The 17,453-nt window shown below is 49.1% G+C and overlaps 1 protein-coding gene across 6 annotated transcripts in view; it reads left to right on the top strand.

The window, feature by feature from the left end:
- The window catches only part of LOC105185180 (Down syndrome cell adhesion molecule-like protein Dscam2), a 195,387-nt gene extending 178,188 nt beyond the window's left edge, over positions 1–17,199 (top strand). For 5 of the 6 annotated variants that reach the window (XM_025304931.1, XM_025304932.1, XM_025304934.1 and 2 more), the window contains 15 exons: positions 170–475; positions 1,439–1,738; positions 2,731–2,862; positions 3,174–3,313; positions 4,481–4,644; positions 5,401–5,615; positions 7,103–7,696; positions 8,409–8,678; positions 9,169–9,623; positions 9,968–10,241; positions 10,583–10,741; positions 10,967–11,121; positions 12,906–13,125; positions 14,054–14,144; positions 14,657–17,199. In XM_025304931.1, the coding sequence (XP_025160716.1) occupies positions 170–475; positions 1,439–1,738; positions 2,731–2,862; positions 3,174–3,313; positions 4,481–4,644; positions 5,401–5,615; positions 7,103–7,696; positions 8,409–8,678; positions 9,169–9,623; positions 9,968–10,241; positions 10,583–10,741; positions 10,967–11,121; positions 12,906–13,125; positions 14,054–14,144; positions 14,657–14,924 (3,743 nt within the window). In that variant the 3' untranslated portion in view covers positions 14,925–17,199. The remainder of the gene's footprint in view (positions 1–169; positions 476–1,438; positions 1,739–2,730; positions 2,863–3,173; positions 3,314–4,480; positions 4,645–5,400; positions 5,616–7,102; positions 7,697–8,408; positions 8,679–9,168; positions 9,624–9,967; positions 10,242–10,582; positions 10,742–10,966; positions 11,122–12,905; positions 13,126–14,053; positions 14,145–14,656) is intronic. The other variant, XM_025304935.1, reaches the window with a different exon arrangement.
- The last annotated feature ends 254 nt before the right edge of the window (positions 17,200–17,453 follow it).

The following is a 17,453-nucleotide window of genomic DNA, read 5'->3' as shown; positions in this document are numbered from 1 at the left end:
TCTCCCGAGTCATCGGTATCGAGGAATTTTTCAAATTTCCAAATTGCCGAACGGGCATCGGAACGCGCAGAATAATCGCGATTGAACTTCCGGACCGCGTCGCTCTAGTGGCATCCACACGTCGGGGGCGACCGAGGCAATCGATTAATGATCGTGCATTGTGGATCAGTGCCGCCACGCTGGGTGGTGGAGCCGCAGGATGCCCATGCGTCGGAGGGGATGCCCCGGCTGAGCCTGCATTGCCACGCCGATGGCTTCCCACCGCCGTTGGTCACCTGGCGACGTGGTAACGGCAAGAAACCCGGCAATTATCGCGACATAACCAATCACGAGCACGTGCAGGACCTGAGGATACACTCCAACGGCTCGCTGGTGTTTGGCCGAGTGCAGGAGGACCACGAGGGCTTTTACCTCTGCGAGGCTGTAAACGGCATCGGAGCCGGACTCAGCAAAGTCGTGTATCTCACTGTCAACGGTACGTCCTCACGTGATGACATACAAAGAGAGGAGATACAAAACGATTCGATGACAATTGAATCGTTTCTCGCTGAGAGAAACGCGCGGCGTTTCCTTCGGTGTTTCTCTCTTTACTGTCTGATAAGAGAAAAACGTTTCGTTACAACAGGATATTGTATTTCCCGCTATCACGTGCAGTTGCTGCTGAGTTGCTACTTTTTGGTATGCGCAATTTGCGAGGTGAAATATCCTCGCCGACCATAACATTCCTCCGGGAAAGATTATTCCTCCGCTAATTGGTGATTAGCTCTAATTGGATTTCACGGATAATCCCGAGTATCATTGGCGTAACAACGCATTTAGCGCATGCAGTCAATTAAATCCGCTTTAACCCACTGTCGCGATGAGAAATATTTTCTCACAAAATAATCAAATTGCCCGAACACCTTTGAGTTTCTGCGAAGCACGATCTGTTAGTTTTCAGAGCAAGCATCAACGGATCAACGGATATTTGATTGATAATGTGTCTTGGAAAATAATGTAAATATATAAACTCGCAACTCTCTCATCTCTTAATACAGAACTCGGCATTTTTAAGTCTCGAGTAATTTATGCATCATCGAAAACGTAATTTCGAATTAATTGTAAAATGAGAAATTCATGTAAAGGTATAAATTTATTAAAATTTATTAAAACATTTATTAAAAATTTATTAAAAAATATCATAAAATTTACAATACGATGATGACCACTGGATTATAATTGACAACAAAATAAATTATTTCGATAAAGCGGGAGAGAGAATCACTCACTCTCGTCAATTTGTCCGCGTTATCGATCGGTCTAAATCATATTTGTCATTTTTCATCACTCGGCACCGTTGCGAAAGCCCAATTCGATCAAAAGACATTTTCGCGAGCACCGTCGCATCCTGAAATAAATGCACGCCTCGATTCTGCATATTCGCTGTTCCTTGATGCAGTTCCCGCGCATTTCGTGGAGAAACATCGCAATCAGACGGCGAGGCTAGGCTCGAATGCCTCGTTGCGCTGCGAGGCGAAGGGCGATCATCCTTTGAAAATAGTCTGGAAGAAAGCCGGCTCCCAATTAGAGCCGAAACTTCCCGACTATCGTTATACCCTGAAGGAGGACAACACCACCGACGGCACCATAAGCGTCCTCGGTTTCGTCAGTACCAGTCGCGAAGACAGCGGAAGGTACTTCTGCATCGCCTCCAACTCCTACGGTCGCGACGAGATGACAATTCATCTTTATATTCAAGGTAGGAGGACACAGAAAATAGATTTGTCTGGATTCCGGAGGAAATCTCTCGAGAGCCGCTTATGCGCGTCAAATTACGGAAATAAATGTAGAGATTCAGCCGAGAGAGCGAAGCGGTAGCGGCCTACAATTCCAGCAGTATCATCCGACGAAACGAAAAGAAAGAAATGAGAGAGAGAGAGAGAGAGAGAAATGAAGCGATAGAAATAATCGCGATAATGACGCAGACGTTAATAATTGTCGGCGTGAAGCTATAAGGTTATTAATGGAACGCATGAAATTATTACGAAACGGGCGAATCGTTATGTTGCCTTCGGGGCATCGCCAGATGTTTATGCGTAGCGCTATTCCGCTGGACGTAATTATCGTAATGTATACAGGCACTCGACAACGCGTCCATTTAATTTAATGTACGTCCGCGCAAGTACGCGCGCCGCGAGATAGATGAGCAGCGGCTCTCTCGCGTACGTGTTCTCCAAAATGAGATACGTTTCGAGCGGACTTGTATTGTGCCGGATAACCCGTGAAATATGCATAATGTGGAACGCGACAATCGTACCGTAACTGAAAATTATTCCGTCGGTCGCAACGCGCGCGCGCGCGCGCGCGCGGGATTAGACGAAAATTCTCAGCTAATTATCAAACTCTCTAATTTCACGCTGCGGAACATTCGTGAGAATTAGGGGCGACTAATGCGATTTGTTATCATCTCGCGCCGAATTCTTGAAGACCTCGGCCAATGTAAAATAATCATTTTCTCTCTAGAATTGAAAGAATAAGTTTTCGAAAGAGAGAGAGCGCAAATAGGAGAATTCGAGAAAGCAAACATTTAACAAACAGTACAAACACACAAGGAATAAACAGAAAGAAAGGATATTGCGTACCGCTATACCTGCGAAATTAAATAAAAGTTAATAAAAAATTAAATAAAAAAAAGGTTATCCTTGAAGACGGAATTAGGATCCAGCAAGATAATATCGATGTTGCTCGCAGAGCCTCCAGACTTTCCCCGGAACCTTCACGTAATCGAGAAAGGCAGTCGCCACATCAACCTGGGCTGGACGACTAGTCAAGACGGGAATAGTCCGATCACTCAGTACATAATCGAGTACAAGACCGAGTCGGGTGAGTGCAATCATATCGCAGTGAGAATTTGACTCAGCGTCCGCGTCGTAAAAACGAGTCGCGCACGAGTCCACCGACGGCCACCGAACGGGTCGGTATCCGGACGGAACGGAAACACGAGAATCATCGCACGTTTGATTAAAGAGCCGGAGTATTAAGATTTATCGTGAACAAGCTCCGCCGTAGAAGCGCCGCCGGTAGAATCCTCTGCGGATCAGTGCCGCGACAATTTCACCTTGCCTGCGTTTCCGGCCGTCGATCCTTCGGATTAAAGCCCCTCTCCCCCGCGGAATGATCGCTCAATCTTGCAGAGGTATGGCACGACCACACGTTCCACACGACGGTGCCGGGTACACGTGCTCATGGCCACGTGAGCGGCTTGCGTCCTGCGGTCACTTACCAGTTCCGGATATACGCGGACAACGAACTGGGTCGGAGTCAAGCGAGCGACGTAGGTATCGGCCAGAAACGACCGGGCATTTACAAGTCAAATCTCTCTCGTCGACGCTCGTTTCGTCGCCGACACCCTCCCTCCTCCCTCACCCGCAGCCTGACTCTCGCTCGTTCTCGCCCCCGAGAATTAAAACAATTGGGACACCCAGGTCGGGGACCGGCGTCGATCGATACGCTCGTGTAAAAAAAGCTATCTCACCTCGCGAAACGAATCTCTCCTCCTCTCTCTCTTTCTCTCCTCCTCTCTCTCTCTCTCTCTCTCTCTCTCTCTCTCTCTCTCTCTCTCTCTCTCTCTCTCTGTCTGTCTCTTTTTTCCTCTTTCCGTCGCTTCTCGGCGGATGTGCTGCCGCATCGTTGGCCTGGATTTAAATTGCGCCGCTGCCCTTTCGAGCATATCGACCCTCTTGTGCTTCTTCGTTTTTTTTTGTCCTTGCCGCGAGAAAGAATTCGCCCGCATTTAAGGAAACAGGCTGCGGAACGCCGCTGCGACGCTTTCAAGTGAAATATCGGGCGCATCCGACCGAATTCGTTTCTGTCACCGTGGAATCCCCGTGATGCGCGACCGTCCTTTCGCGTATTTTCCTGAACGCGGGATATCAGAATTAGAGACTTTCTCCCTCTCCCTCTCTCTCTCTCTCTCTCTCTCTCTCTCTCTCTCTCTCTCTCTCTCTCTCTCTCTCTCTCTCTCTCTCTCTCTCTCTCTCTCTCTCTCTCTCTCTCTCTCTCTCTCTCTCTCTCTCTCTCTCTCTCTCTCTCTCTCTCTCTCTCTCTCTCTCTCTCCCTTCGAGCTACCGTTAAACCGCCGATTGCGCATCGTCGCGGTGCGATCGTTGGCGTTTAATTTCATCGTGCGATTCCGCCCCGTTAGGATGGGGTTACCTCCTTTTTTCCTTCCCTCTTTTTCCATTTCGCTCTCGTTACTGTGAAAAATTTGATCGCGTATAAAATAACAAACATAAAAAAGCATAAGCTACACCCGGATATAATGGCTTTTTTTCATTTCACGAATTTCGCATCTCGAATTAACAGCGGGGCGAGAATTGCGGGAAAAATCAGGGTTTTAATTCGGCGACGATTTATTGAAACAAAAACGCTGCGGCGAAAGTGGGCACGGTGAGAGCAAAGTGGGCAGCGGCAGGGGCTATCAGCGCGGGCTTTTTTTCAGATTTTAGAGGCTACGACGGAGGGGGAGAAGCCGGGCGGACCACCGCGAAATCTCAAAGTTGATCCCATCAGCTCCACCGAGTTCAACGTTACCTGGGACCCGCCTGATCATGATTTATGGAACGGCGAGATACTTGGTTATCACGTCGGCTACAAGGAACAGAGGTAACAATCGAAAATAGCGTCGTTATATCCGCGAGACGTTTCCCTGACAAATACGAGTGTGCCTCCTCGTTCGTACGCGCGCGACAGCGAAAGCTCCGACGCCCTGGATTTCGCCTATGGAACTGATAGCGTAAAATCGCGCGCCATTAATAAACGACGCGTTATCTCGGGGTCAGTTATTTATCCGCACCAGAAGCAGCACCGACAAATTCTCGAAAAAAAAAACCCCGCGTTTTATTTTTCAGCCGGGCGGCTGCGCTTTATTTATATCGTTTCATCGCATTGTGTTTATTACACGCCATTGTATATGCATCGACGTCAATTTTTCATGCCTTTGGGAGAGAGATGCGCTAGTTTATATTTTCTGCGGTACACACTCGCGAAACTCGCGATGACGCAGGTCGCGATTCTGACTCGTTGAATCCGCAGCTCCCAATTCGTCATATCAGAATGTTATTAGTATTTTGTATTTGTAAAAAGTTATCGTATCTACATTAATTATTAATTGGGCAATTGATCGTTGCTTATCTCATAAATTATCCACGCTAAAACTATCCCCTAAGAAACAATGCCCTTCTGCTTCTCTTGTCGCACTTGAGAATTTATATCGTCTTTGTATTTTTTATTCTAATCCAATTTTAAGTTTGCCAGTCTCCAGTCTGACAAGTTTGGGATTAAAGGGAGATACTCGACACCCTCCCGGCAAACTAATTAATCACACCAGCCAGGTGTAATGAACACTTTCGCGAAATTCAGGTTCGGCGCGGAGCAGTATACGTACAAAACTGTGGAAAGACGGATCTCGACGGCGAGCGTCGCCTTGGGTCTAGCGAGGACTTCCATGCCCGAGCGGCAGCATCACTTGACGAACTTGAAGAAGTACACGCGTTACAGCGTAGTCGTTCAAGCGTTCAACGCCCTCGGTCCCGGCCCCATCGCACAGGAAGTTCAGGCGACGACGCTCGAGGATGGTAAGCGACCGTGAAAACCGCATCGACCGGCGTCTACTTCCAGGTCGACGAGCGCTCGTCGGAGAGCTGCACCGCGAGAGAAAAACAATGGTTAACCTCGACGAGAATTTTGTCACGTTTTCCGCGTTAATCGTACTCTTTTACTATTCTAAGGACAAAATAGCATGATTATTAGCGACAAACATCACGCAGCGGCACGTTCTACAAAAGTGACTTTCCGGCTATAATTGTCTCACGGAATGATTGATGATCGCGAATTTAAAATATTTTTTTCTCAGGATGAGGAATCGCTGATTCCGGTACGTGTGATTATAGAATATTAATTTCGCGTGATCATTTAAAGTGAAAAAAAAAAGAAAAACTTTCTCAATTAATCCCTGCTACATTTTAAAGTGAATTTTTAAACCAGTCTTCTTACGCAGACGATTACTTCTCTCGAACGAATGCGACGTGATTTTGCTTAAGATAGACACTCGATTTAACTCGCATCACAGATTTTACGAGATTAGCCGAACTAAGCGACGAGAGGATGCACGTGCCATCGAACGACCAAAATTAGCACTCGACATATTATCGATTCGCGGGCTCGTTCGGCGACGTCGAGCGTCTCACTACGTTCTTTCGCGCAGACGTCTATTTTTACATCGCGCCTCGGGCGCCTTCAAAAATTCATGAAGAGAATAATATTCGCGCTTGCCGTGAGCCTATCATGAATTCCGCCATGAATACCAACGTGCGCGGCTCTGCCGCACGACTTCCGGATAAATAATAAATTCAGATGCGGCAGCCTCCTCCCCCCCCCCCCTATCGACTCCCGCGGCGCGGTAACGCGATCCGCACTCGCAAATAACTTCTTCTTTAATCCTATCTTCACGAATGGAGGACTCACCCGGCGAAACTTTCAATTGCACTCCGATATTTTCGATCGCGGCAGCAGTCATCCCGACGAGGTCGCGGATCCCTTTCGATTTTACATCTGAACCCCTTCGAATATTCTATTCGGGTACGCATTCAAGTCGCCGCCGTTGAGGCTGCGCGGCATCTCAAGTGCAATAGACACATCTTACGAGTCGCAACGTCGTTTTCTACGTTCTTCCGGAGAGAGCTTACTATGCGAAGCTGATGTAAAAAGGTATCGTCGATTTAAAGCTATCTCCGGCAGGTTGTCGGAATTAATTTGCTGAAATCCCGCGAAATTTTAATTTCACGGACAAATAGCCGCTCGTAGAGTGTTTTGAGTCGTTACTTACTTCAGATCGAATTGGTTTCGTATATCAGTACTTGAGAAATCAGTGTCTTTAGCATGCTGAAAATCCCCGGTGCTTTTTTAATCGCAACAATTGATTGTACGACTCATTAGACGTGCCAGACATGTTGCACAAAATCGCACGATCGCCGTGAGCGCTCAACGCGTGACAGGCGATAACACACAGACTGCCTCGTACAAAAACGACGATCTTAATGCCTCGGCTAAAACGCGCTTCCAGTCCCGAGCAGTCCGCCGCTGGACGTGCGCTGCACGGCACTCTCCTCGCAGTCCTTGCAAGTCTCCTGGGACTCCCCGCCCGACTCCAGCCTGAACGGCAATCTGAAGGGCTACAAGGTCATGTGGGAGAGCACGGACGCATTAGCGGAGTCCATCAAGCCAGAGATGAAGATCACCACTGCCCTGACCGTGGTAATACACGGCCTGGAGAAGTACACCAACTACTCGGTCCAGGTCTTAGCGTCCACCAAGGCCGGCGACGGCGTCGCCTCGTCGCCGCTCTTCTGCGTCACCGAAGAGGACCTGCCGGAAGTACCGGCCGGCGTCAAGGCCGTCGCCAGCTCGGCCACGTCCATCATCGTCTCCTGGCAGCCGCCGTTGAAGAGCAACGGCAACATCACGGCCTACAACGTACACATTCGACCGCTAGGACCGGACGGCAAGTGGCACAGGAGGACCTTGCTGCCGCATCAGACCAGCTACCAAGCCGAGGACCTGCACAAGAGGAGCCAATACGAATTCAGCATCGCAGCTCTCACCTCGGTCGGCGAAGGCCCGCAGACCCCGTTGATCACGGTCTCACCTTCCAGCGAAGGTAAAGGATCGCAGGGCTCAGCCTCTGTGTCGCGGTCGTCGATTCAATTGCCTTCAGGAGATCGTAGTCTTTAATTGATTTCTGAATATGAAAAGATAACGAGTGTGAAGAATACGAGTAAAAATTGTACTTTGATTATGGATTTGAATAATGATTATATATCTCGATTATATCTTGGTTATGAAGGAGACACGCACTGCTATGCTCGGCAGAATGAGAAAATCTCGCGGAAACGCGATTTTATGTACTGTATTGAGAGAATATACAATCTTACCCCAGTGATGAAACTTGGAAGTTGGCAGAATTGCGCGTCTCGGCGCGAGTTGCTCTAGTTGCGGAGGTTGAATTTCGAAGAGCCGTTAATTCGTCCATCGGATAACATAAACATCTGCTTCTCGAGCTAAATGAATTGTCTACAGTCGGCTCCGACGAGATACTGAGCTTCATATTTATGTTTGTTAATTAGGCTCGTTATCTCTTTTCCATTTTGTATTTTCCGCCCGGCCCCCAGGAAGTCGCTCCGTGAGAACTCTCTTTCGTGAACTTTAAATCTTCTCGATTCTCTCAGCCGGGAAATATTTCCTCGGGTTTATATATATATATATATGTATATATAGATAGTCGCCGCTCTCGATAAAAGTTAACTCTTAGATAACCGCGATTTATCGTACCGTGTCCTTGGTGAAGGTGCGCACAGTACTTTATATTACAGTTCGCGCCGCCATATATTCGTTCGACACCACGCTCGTCGTGCCGTGGAAACAAAATGTGACGCTGCCTTGTCAGAGCGTGGGCAAGCCCGACCCTTCAGTTATCTGGAAACGTTGGGGTCAGATCGTCAACCCGTCCCGAAGGGTGTCGCCTCATCCTGACGGGTCCTTGCACATCGTCGATCTTAACAGGGACGATAGCGGAAATTACACCTGTATCGTGGAGAATCGCCATGGTTCCGACAAAATAAGTCATCGTTTAACCGTGCAAGGTAAGTTGTCCCATATGAATGTAAATTGCACGAAAAGAGATATCGATAAGAAATAGCCAGTGCAAAATTAATTAAAACGATTGAGTTGAATTTTAATTTAATTAATTTAATCGTACTTGAAGGTAAAAACAACCATTTGAAACATTTGAAAAACAAAAGTTTCGATAAATCTTTTTAATTTCTAAGTTTCAATATATATTATGACAAATCAAAACTATCAAAACTTTCGTTTAACGTTTTTAACTACTAATAATTACCGTAAGTACAGTAATCAGAGTGATACTCTCCAAGGTATATACTTTGCCGCCTTGTCTACTTCATGTGATTTTATCCGCTGTCCATTTTTCTTATCGTGTTGAACGTTCGAGAAATAAAGACAAGTTGTCTTATCTCGGGAGAAGCTCCTTTAAACTCGGAGAAGATCTCGGCCACTGATATAGTGGCGGTAGTACAAGGACAAGATCCTTGAGTCAATATTTGTCTTCTCCAGTACCACCTGCGGCGCCGATATTGCACGCGATCGGCACCAGCAGCAATTCGATCAACGTGCAGTGGAAGATGACCGACGACGGCGACTCGCCGATTAAGGGCTACATCCTGCACTACAAACGCGAGTCCGGCGAGTGGGAGGAGTTCAAGGTGTCGCACAAGGTGAACACCTTCGTATTGTCGCGGCTCTGGTGCGGCAACGACTATCAGGTGTACATGACAGCGTACAATCGCATCGGCATGGGCAAGCCGAGCAAAATCTTCAAGGCGACCACCAAGGGCTCGAAGCCGAACGACTCGCCCGGCAACGGCGACAAGTTCGTCACGGTCAATGTCTCGTGGATCACGTTGCATCTCAGCATGTGGAACGACGGAGGATGTCCCATTACGTATTTTGAGCTGGAGTACAAGAAAAGTGGCGAGGGCATTTGGACGCTGGTCTCAAACAATATAGAGGTATCCGAGTGGAGATATCATTTCGCCGGGGTGCAGAGCGCTTCATCTTTCTCCCCCTCTCCCTCCCCTTCTCTTTCTATCGTGTGAAAATGCCCGAAACTATTCTCTCTTCCATTGTACTGCGCGAGCACACAGAGAGTAATATTCCTCCGCTTACTTCCGTCTTCTCATGAAGCTCTCGTCATTGAAAGTTTAATCGCGCGTTCTTTCCCATAAAAAGAGGAATTTTTGATGGCGCTAAATCTCCCTCCGGCTGATATCTCGCTTTGCGAGACTACATCGCTCCGCTAACACACTGATCTCCGATTAAATATTTCATACGCGATTACGGACATTGTTCCCAGGTGCAAAAGACGTACACTCTGAGCGAGCTGCAGCCGGGCACCACCTACAATATCCGCATAAGAGCCCACAACAACGCGGGCTCGTCGGTGGCCGAGTACAAGATAACGACGTTGCAGCTGCACATTAGCACGACCATGTCCGCCATCGAGATCGATCACTACATCCCGCAGCACACCTCTGTTTACTCGGACCTGAAGCTCATCGTGCCTCTGGTGCTCAGCTCGCTCGCGGTCATCGCCGCGGCCGGCGCTGTCTTCTACTGCTTCCGCAAACGTTAGTTCAAACCACCGTTCTCAATCCCGCGCAATCGAGACGCTGAGAATTTCAGTTCAGAGGGGGGTAACTGGGACAAATTAGAGAGAAAGTTTAAGAAACAAAAAGTTTCCACGAACGAGTAGAGAGAAACAGACGCGGCCGTTGGCTCAATTTGAATTAATCGATGCCGAGGACAATATCGCTCTGCTTTACAGAGGAATTCATTTCATCTGTAGTTTAGCGGAAGATCAAACGACACTGTTTTCTCATCAAATAGACAGTCGATCGTAGCACCGATTTAATCGGAATCTGAAGTTTCCGCATGAAGAAGTCACGATCCTAAAACTTTTCGTTGCCAGGTCCGTTTATGGGCGACATCGGGAGTCTGCACGACGCTCAGACCGCCGCCGCCTTAGACAATAAGCAAAACATGGAGCAACGCGAACAATATTACGCCACCGTACGCAAGCCGCTGCGTTCGCCGCTGCACGAGATGGCCACCCTCGAGAAGATCCCAGGTAAGAGACGCAGATCCGCTCGCGTCGGTGTGTGAAAGCAATATATGAGCGAGCCCTTCCTTCCCGTCGATAATCGATAGATGTGACGAGGAAACAAAGAAAAAGAAAAGTAAAATCATGAGAATAGGGCTCTCTGCGGAGAGCAGAGACCGCGCGCGCGCGAGGGGCCGGAAGATCGCGGCCCCCGTAGTCATTATTAACGATCGCCATTAAACATGCTTGTAGAATATTCGGAAGATATCTACCCGTACGCCACGTTCCAGCTGGAGGAAAGCGTTCCTGCAGGAGGCGACAGCCGCTGCAATTCTGCCGCGCCTCTTCAGACCTTTGTCTATCACGACCCTCGTCTGTCCACTGCCGATACCCTTCAGTTACGAGAGGTATCGTCCGCCGAATCAATCGCCACTGCTAGCGTTGTTGCCTACGCTCGCTCGCTCGCTCGCTCGCTCGCCGCACGTTTCTCCTTTCTTTTTTATCTCCGGAGCGTTTGTACTCTCTTACATTTATCCTGAAATGTATTCATCCGCGCGGAGACCTTCCTTCCACGCGCGACCGGGTGTATGGTTTTTTCTCTTTAGGTCACGTCGAACTATGATCAGTCGTTTGGCATTACCTGAAATCGTGCATTTTTTATTTCTTGCATTTCCGTCTCCACTCTCTGCTGTCTGTGTTCGGTTCGGTCTCGATTACGAAATCGTAAGGTTCTCCGACCGAAAACCGATGTTTGCTATCTCGACGCGCTAAACGTACGGGGAGAAACGCGAGCACGCGGGTCTGTCATCGCTTTTATCATTCACCCCCTCATGCATTCCCAGCTTCGTTACACCCACGACGATGATCACGCATTGCATGCGCACCCTCGATCAGTGCACCGAAGTCACGTCGCTCCCACGGCGCACCCGAAACCCTTAGTGATCCACTGTGTGTGAATATTTAGGTCACTCGCACTCTCGCATGCTTCCCGTGTGAGTTTCTCCGACGCGTCTTGCGCGCGATCGATGCGACGCGCCACGTACCCGCGAATGTCAATTCGCGCGCAGATTTCCCCTCCCCCCTCCTGATATCTTTTTTCTCCTCCCTCTTCATCCGTCCGCTCGTTTGTTCGTTCGTTCGGCCCACGATTACCCTCGGAAAATGCGGCGGCTTTTCCGACGACGTTCTCTCTCTTGCGACACGATGAAACCGCGATTAGCGATTAACTTGCTTGCGAGCCCGATCATTATACGACTGCTGGTCCCACCTCGCTTCGTCTCGCAGCTGTCCTGCGAAACGGTGATTCGCGAATCGACAAGTTTGCAGATTAGAAGAGCAGATTAGATCCGCCGAGTGCTCACTTCGTCATTTACTCACTGACATCACTCGCCGAGTTTCGTCGTGGCTCCGCTCTAACTGTAGCGTAAGACTCTCTCTTTCTCTCTCTCTCTCTCTCTCTCTCTCTCTCTCTCTCTCTCTCTCTCTCTCTCTCTCTCTCTCTCTGTCTCTCTCTCTCTCTCATGATTCATCGCATCACCTTCACCGCGACTCGCAATTCGCCAAAATAGAACAGAGTTTCTGTGAAGATAGTGACGGACGTCGTGCCCATTTTGTCTTCATTGTCATAACAAAACGGAATACACAAAGTGTTATGGAATATACAAGACGAAAGTCGCCTGCCTGCCATTCATTGATTACAAATACTTCGGCTGATGTCGATGGTCGATCGACTACAACAACGCAAAATTCAGGCACACGAGGGGGGTCCAAAGCGCGGGGAATCGAAAGCGCTTGCGCCATTTTGCGCGTTTGCACCTTGGCGCAAACTGCAATTCAAAATGATCGCCCGCCGGTGGTTCCATTTAATTCGATACCGGCCGCTCCATCCGCTGGACACGCAGCGATGAATTATAGTGAAACATTTCCGCTCCTCGAGATCCCCGCGCGATGTCGCCTGACTTCTCGCGTACGAGCAGCAATCTCGGCGTGATAAATTATTGTCCCGGGTCAAGCGGAAACTCAGCGAGCCACGACTCTCGACAACGGCTCTGGTCTAAGGTCTCGCGCGCTTCTCGTAGAAGACGCCGACGGTCGTATGTACGGTCGGCAGACAGACCGCCGACGGGCTCGAGATGCGGCGGATGCGCGCGACGTGTCATTTTATATGGAAACCAATTCCGTCTGATTGCAGTCGGATTGCAACCGGTACACTAAGGTGCGCGGAGGCCGTTCGTCCTCTGCGCCGTTGCACAAAACGCACAAGGTCAGTCAGGGCAAGTCCGAGTCGGAGGAGTACGACACCCTGGGCTCGGACAGCGACACGGAAGTCGGGACCAGCAGCCGAACCGAGTCTTCCAATCACCTCGTCGATTCGCACCACTCGGCATCTGCGGCCGACTCGCGCGTCCACAGTATGCAAATTTTCTCACCACTTTCTCTCTCTCTCTCTCTCTCTCTCTCTCTCTCTCTCTCTCTCTCTCTCTCTCTCTCTCTCTCTCTCTCTCTCTCTCTCTCTCTCTCTCTCTCTCTCTCTCTCTCTCTCTCTCCTCTCTCTCTCTCTCTCTCTCTCTCTCTCTCTCTCTCTCTCTCTCTCTCTCTCTCTCTCTCTCTCTTCTCTCTCTTCTCTCTCTCTGTCTCTCTCTCTCTCTCTCTCTCTCTCTCTTCTCTCTCTCTCTCTCTCTCTCTCTCTCTCTCTCTCTCTCTCTCTCTCTCTCTCTCTCTCTCTGTCTGTCTGTCTGTCTCTCTTTTTTTGTCTCTCTGTCTCTCTTTCTCTCTCTTCTTCTTCAGGGGCGTAGCATTGTAGAATAGCGAAAAGAGAAAGTGACGCTGCTGGAGCATCGCGTTCACCCTGATCTGGTCCTCGACGTGTCGCCTGCTTTGGCTTAGCGCGAAAGTTGCTCTTTTTTGCACAAATCTCGCGCAGTGCTTTCGACCACTGGGATTCGCAGCTACGCCCCTGTTCCTCTTCTCCCGAGCGCTTCTTCCGCCCGCGCTCTCTTCTGCTTCTCTAGCTGCTCGACTGCGTTTTTGCTTTCCGATCTCGCGAGCATGGGGACACTCACCCGAGGGCCACGATAACGCGACTCGTGCGCGCACGCCGTTTCTCTCTTTTTCTGTTTGCCCGGCGAAATTCGACGTTCGGCGTGACGTGTAGTCCGATTAGCTTGCGGTCTCTTGCTTGTCGCTCGGAGTGACTGCTATGTGCTACGCTGGAGTGTAGATCCAACAGAAAGTGTCCGCCGCAAGGCCGCGGATGCGCGCTGCGATTAATCATTTATGTTCGGCGAGAGCTGCAAGTAGGACAGTCTGAGGAAACACGGGGGTGATGTTTGCTTGCAGACTTCCTGTACCATGGACCAGAATCTAGCACGTCTACAGAACCCTCACCGATTTTTGAGAGAAAATCGTTTCCTGGAAGGGGAAGACCCAAGTAAGTCCATCTCATTAAACTGCTCGATGCACACAATCGATACTTCTCTCTTTCTCTCGTGGTTGAGAAGCACTCATTCCCTGAGGAGAGTTTCAAGCGCAATGCCGAAGAAATTGAAACTTTCCCAAAACCTAGCCGTCGAAGTCGTCCCTTCTCGTGCTCGCTAAAGTTTGTTGGACCGTCGGCGTTTGACACGCGTAGAGTCGGACAATCACTCGAATGCTGGCAGAAAGTACCAAATAACAGTAGCTTATAATTGAACTAATTCGTTGCTATTGATAACAGAAAACCCGACCGACGACTTATGAGCCTGAGAGCTTGTCACAAGCTTGTCCTTGATACGTTTCTTCCTGCGGGTCTTTAATTACTCGGTTGAGATATTAAGTTTCACAGCTCGGCTCAACTCGAGGGATCGTCTGAATTGACAATCGGGAATACACACCAGCCACATTTGTTCTCCGCTCAAGCTTCGACGGAAATGCCCTTCACCGAGATCCTTCTGTCTTCTTCAGGATGTTACAGCTGGCGCGTCATACCAGCGAGGAGGCCCGTGCCAACTTCGGGCCAATCGCCGGGCCTGGCCATCCCAAGCACCAGTCGGGCAATTCCTGTGCCAATCGGGACCAGGAGCGTGACGGATCAGGAAACCTGTTCGTCCCCAAACTGGACCCACCCTCGGGCTTCTCCGACGCGTTTGAGTTAAGCGAGGCCGAGTGCGACCTCGATCGCGGTCATCACAGCAGCCAACGAAACGTCCGTGACTTCGTAATCGCGGTGTAAATAAATGTAAAAGCTTCCGATGCGCGCACGCGACAACCCTGTCGTAAGATAAAGAAATAATAGAAGGACGAAAAAACGAAAAAAAGAGAGAGAGAGAGAGAGAGAGAGAGAGAGAGAGAGGAAAGAAGGAAGGAATGAGAGAGAGAAAGAGAGAGAGAGAGAGAGGAAAAAATCAATGCAAAAATCGATGCGAGCCGCGGTCCGTCGTTTCGTTAATTCGAATTGGCGCCTCGCGTCCGGCCGCCAGCCAGGCAAAAAGTGATACTTCGACGTGCTCTCTTCGTCCTATTCCTAGCCTATGTCGACGAGATCACGCGTCGCCGTATCTCCGAGACGGCTCTATTATCAGCTGCCCATCACAGCGGCGCTTCCTGGTCTCCGGCGCGATCGATCCGACATGGTCGAGGTCGATCCTCGACGATCGGCTCGGGTATGTAGGGCGTAAAATAATAATAATAATCAGGCGAACGCGAACGCGCGAACACACGCGTGGCGGATGAAACATAAGGAAACATTCGACTTGAACAGAGAGGTTTCGTGAGAAACAGAGAATTTATAAACTGCCGCTTTTGGTTTCGCTTGGTGCGAAAGGGCGGCACCGTATTGTTGTTTGTTCTATATTCGTGGCAGGAATGTACGATATATACGCGAGTCCGCGATGCGTTTCGACGATGACGATGATCGTCAACTGCCACGTTTGTTCCACTCCGTGTAATAATCCTAGTTAGTTGAAATGGCGGCGCTACGCGTGATCTGTATCCACTTCGGATTTCTTCCCTCCGGCAAGGATCTCTGCGCGAGTACTTGCCATCGAGATGCCAAATGTACATGTACACGACACACAGACACACACACACACACACACACACGTGCACCCTGCAATCCTTTAATTATTAACGATAGCGAAAGTATGACGCGAATGCGCGACGACTGTAACAAAACCGTAAAATTCTAATGGTAATCTTGAGCGAACCTGCGAACTGCCATCTTAATCTACTAAATACGAAACGACCAACGACTGCGAGAAAAAGAAGAAGACATTTTTTCGACCAACCAAAATATATATAATATATCTGTGAATCTTCCGTCAGACTTTGTACGGTCCGACAGGACACTAACCTAACCTGTGCCGGATGCATATCGAAGCGAGCAATACGCGACTTCCGAGCGTTTCCTTTGTCTTCCAGTCATCCCGGTCATTTTCGACTCGTCCGTACATTCACCCTTCACGATAAATCGAATCGCGCGCATTCATCGCGAAACAGCCCCTCGCGAGGGGCCTCACCGTATGTGTTTGAGGAAAAGCAAATGATGAGATGCAATACAGCCAGATCGTTCGTCGTTGTCGTCGGTGTCGTTTCAACTTACCTACGAGAGAGAGACTGGAAAGCGTTCTAGTGGGTTCACGTGTGACATTTATCGCGCGACGACAGCGCGCGAACCTCACACGGAGAGCCGAACAGCGAGTCCTCCCTCGAGAACGTGTCACGTCGCTTGAACGTTGCTTCACGCGACGCTGGAATGGGCGTCTCGCCCATTTTCGAACGTCACGCGGTCAGTGTCACGCGTGCACCTAGTCTTAGTAGACGAGTTACCATTTAGCGTAAACGTAACAACCGAACATAATGTCTGTAAGCTGTCTATTACTACTGTACACTATATCCACTGTACCTTGCTCAAAACGCGCACGCACATTCGATACTACTCGTCCTCCCCTGTCAGATGAAAGAAGAGGCAAAAGAGAGGAGAGAAGAGACGTAACGACACGAACGCCAGCCCGCGTCGATTAACGATCGACGGACCCCGATGTGATGATGCGAACATTTTGTCGAGGAAGAGAATTTACAGAGAGAGAGAGAGAGAGAGAGAGAGAGAGAGAGAGAGAACTATGCTCGAGTGTCATCGCCATCGAAACGCAGCCTTCGAGATACTATGTGTTGCCATCGAATCCGTTTAGCCGTTGCCAACCGCGTTGCACTCTCATCCCCGATGGTGTTGGGTTATCGTTCGTTCCGGGCCGGGTGACGATGATCTTTTCAGTCAGTCGTTACTCCATGTCCAGCACTACCCCGTAACCGCCGGTCCCACGTTATTTCAGCCCTCGAGTCATTTCGCGTGAGGTGGAGGAAAGCGAGAGGAGTCGTCCTGTTGATATATCGTCTACTTTACGACACATGGAATGATGATTTATCGCAAAATTCGTACTATTGTGTTTTAGACGACTTTAGATTGTTTATATTCTATTTACTTTGTAAAATATACAACACTAATTCCATATTGGAAGTACTCGCCTCGTGTTTGTGTGTGTGTGTGTGTGTGTGTGTGTGTGTGTGTGTGTCAACTTATTCATCCGTCCTTTTCTTATTCATTTGTCCTGCCGATCTCCGTTTGACGTTTATTTTCTCTAATTACGAGCTTGTTGCATTTTGGAGGAAAAGAAGTGATTCGACAGAAGAAAATCAAGTGGTATAATTTTCTAAGATCACGAGCTTGCGAAGGTCCACCTACCAGATTTTTGGAATTTGATTT

The sequence above is a fragment of the Harpegnathos saltator genome, unplaced genomic scaffold, assembly GCF_003227715.2.
Source record: "Harpegnathos saltator strain DR-91 unplaced genomic scaffold, Hsal_v8.6 scaffold659, whole genome shotgun sequence".
Lineage (NCBI taxonomy): Eukaryota > Metazoa > Arthropoda > Insecta > Hymenoptera > Formicidae > Harpegnathos > Harpegnathos saltator.
This window is presented reverse-complemented; position numbering and strand designations above follow the sequence as displayed.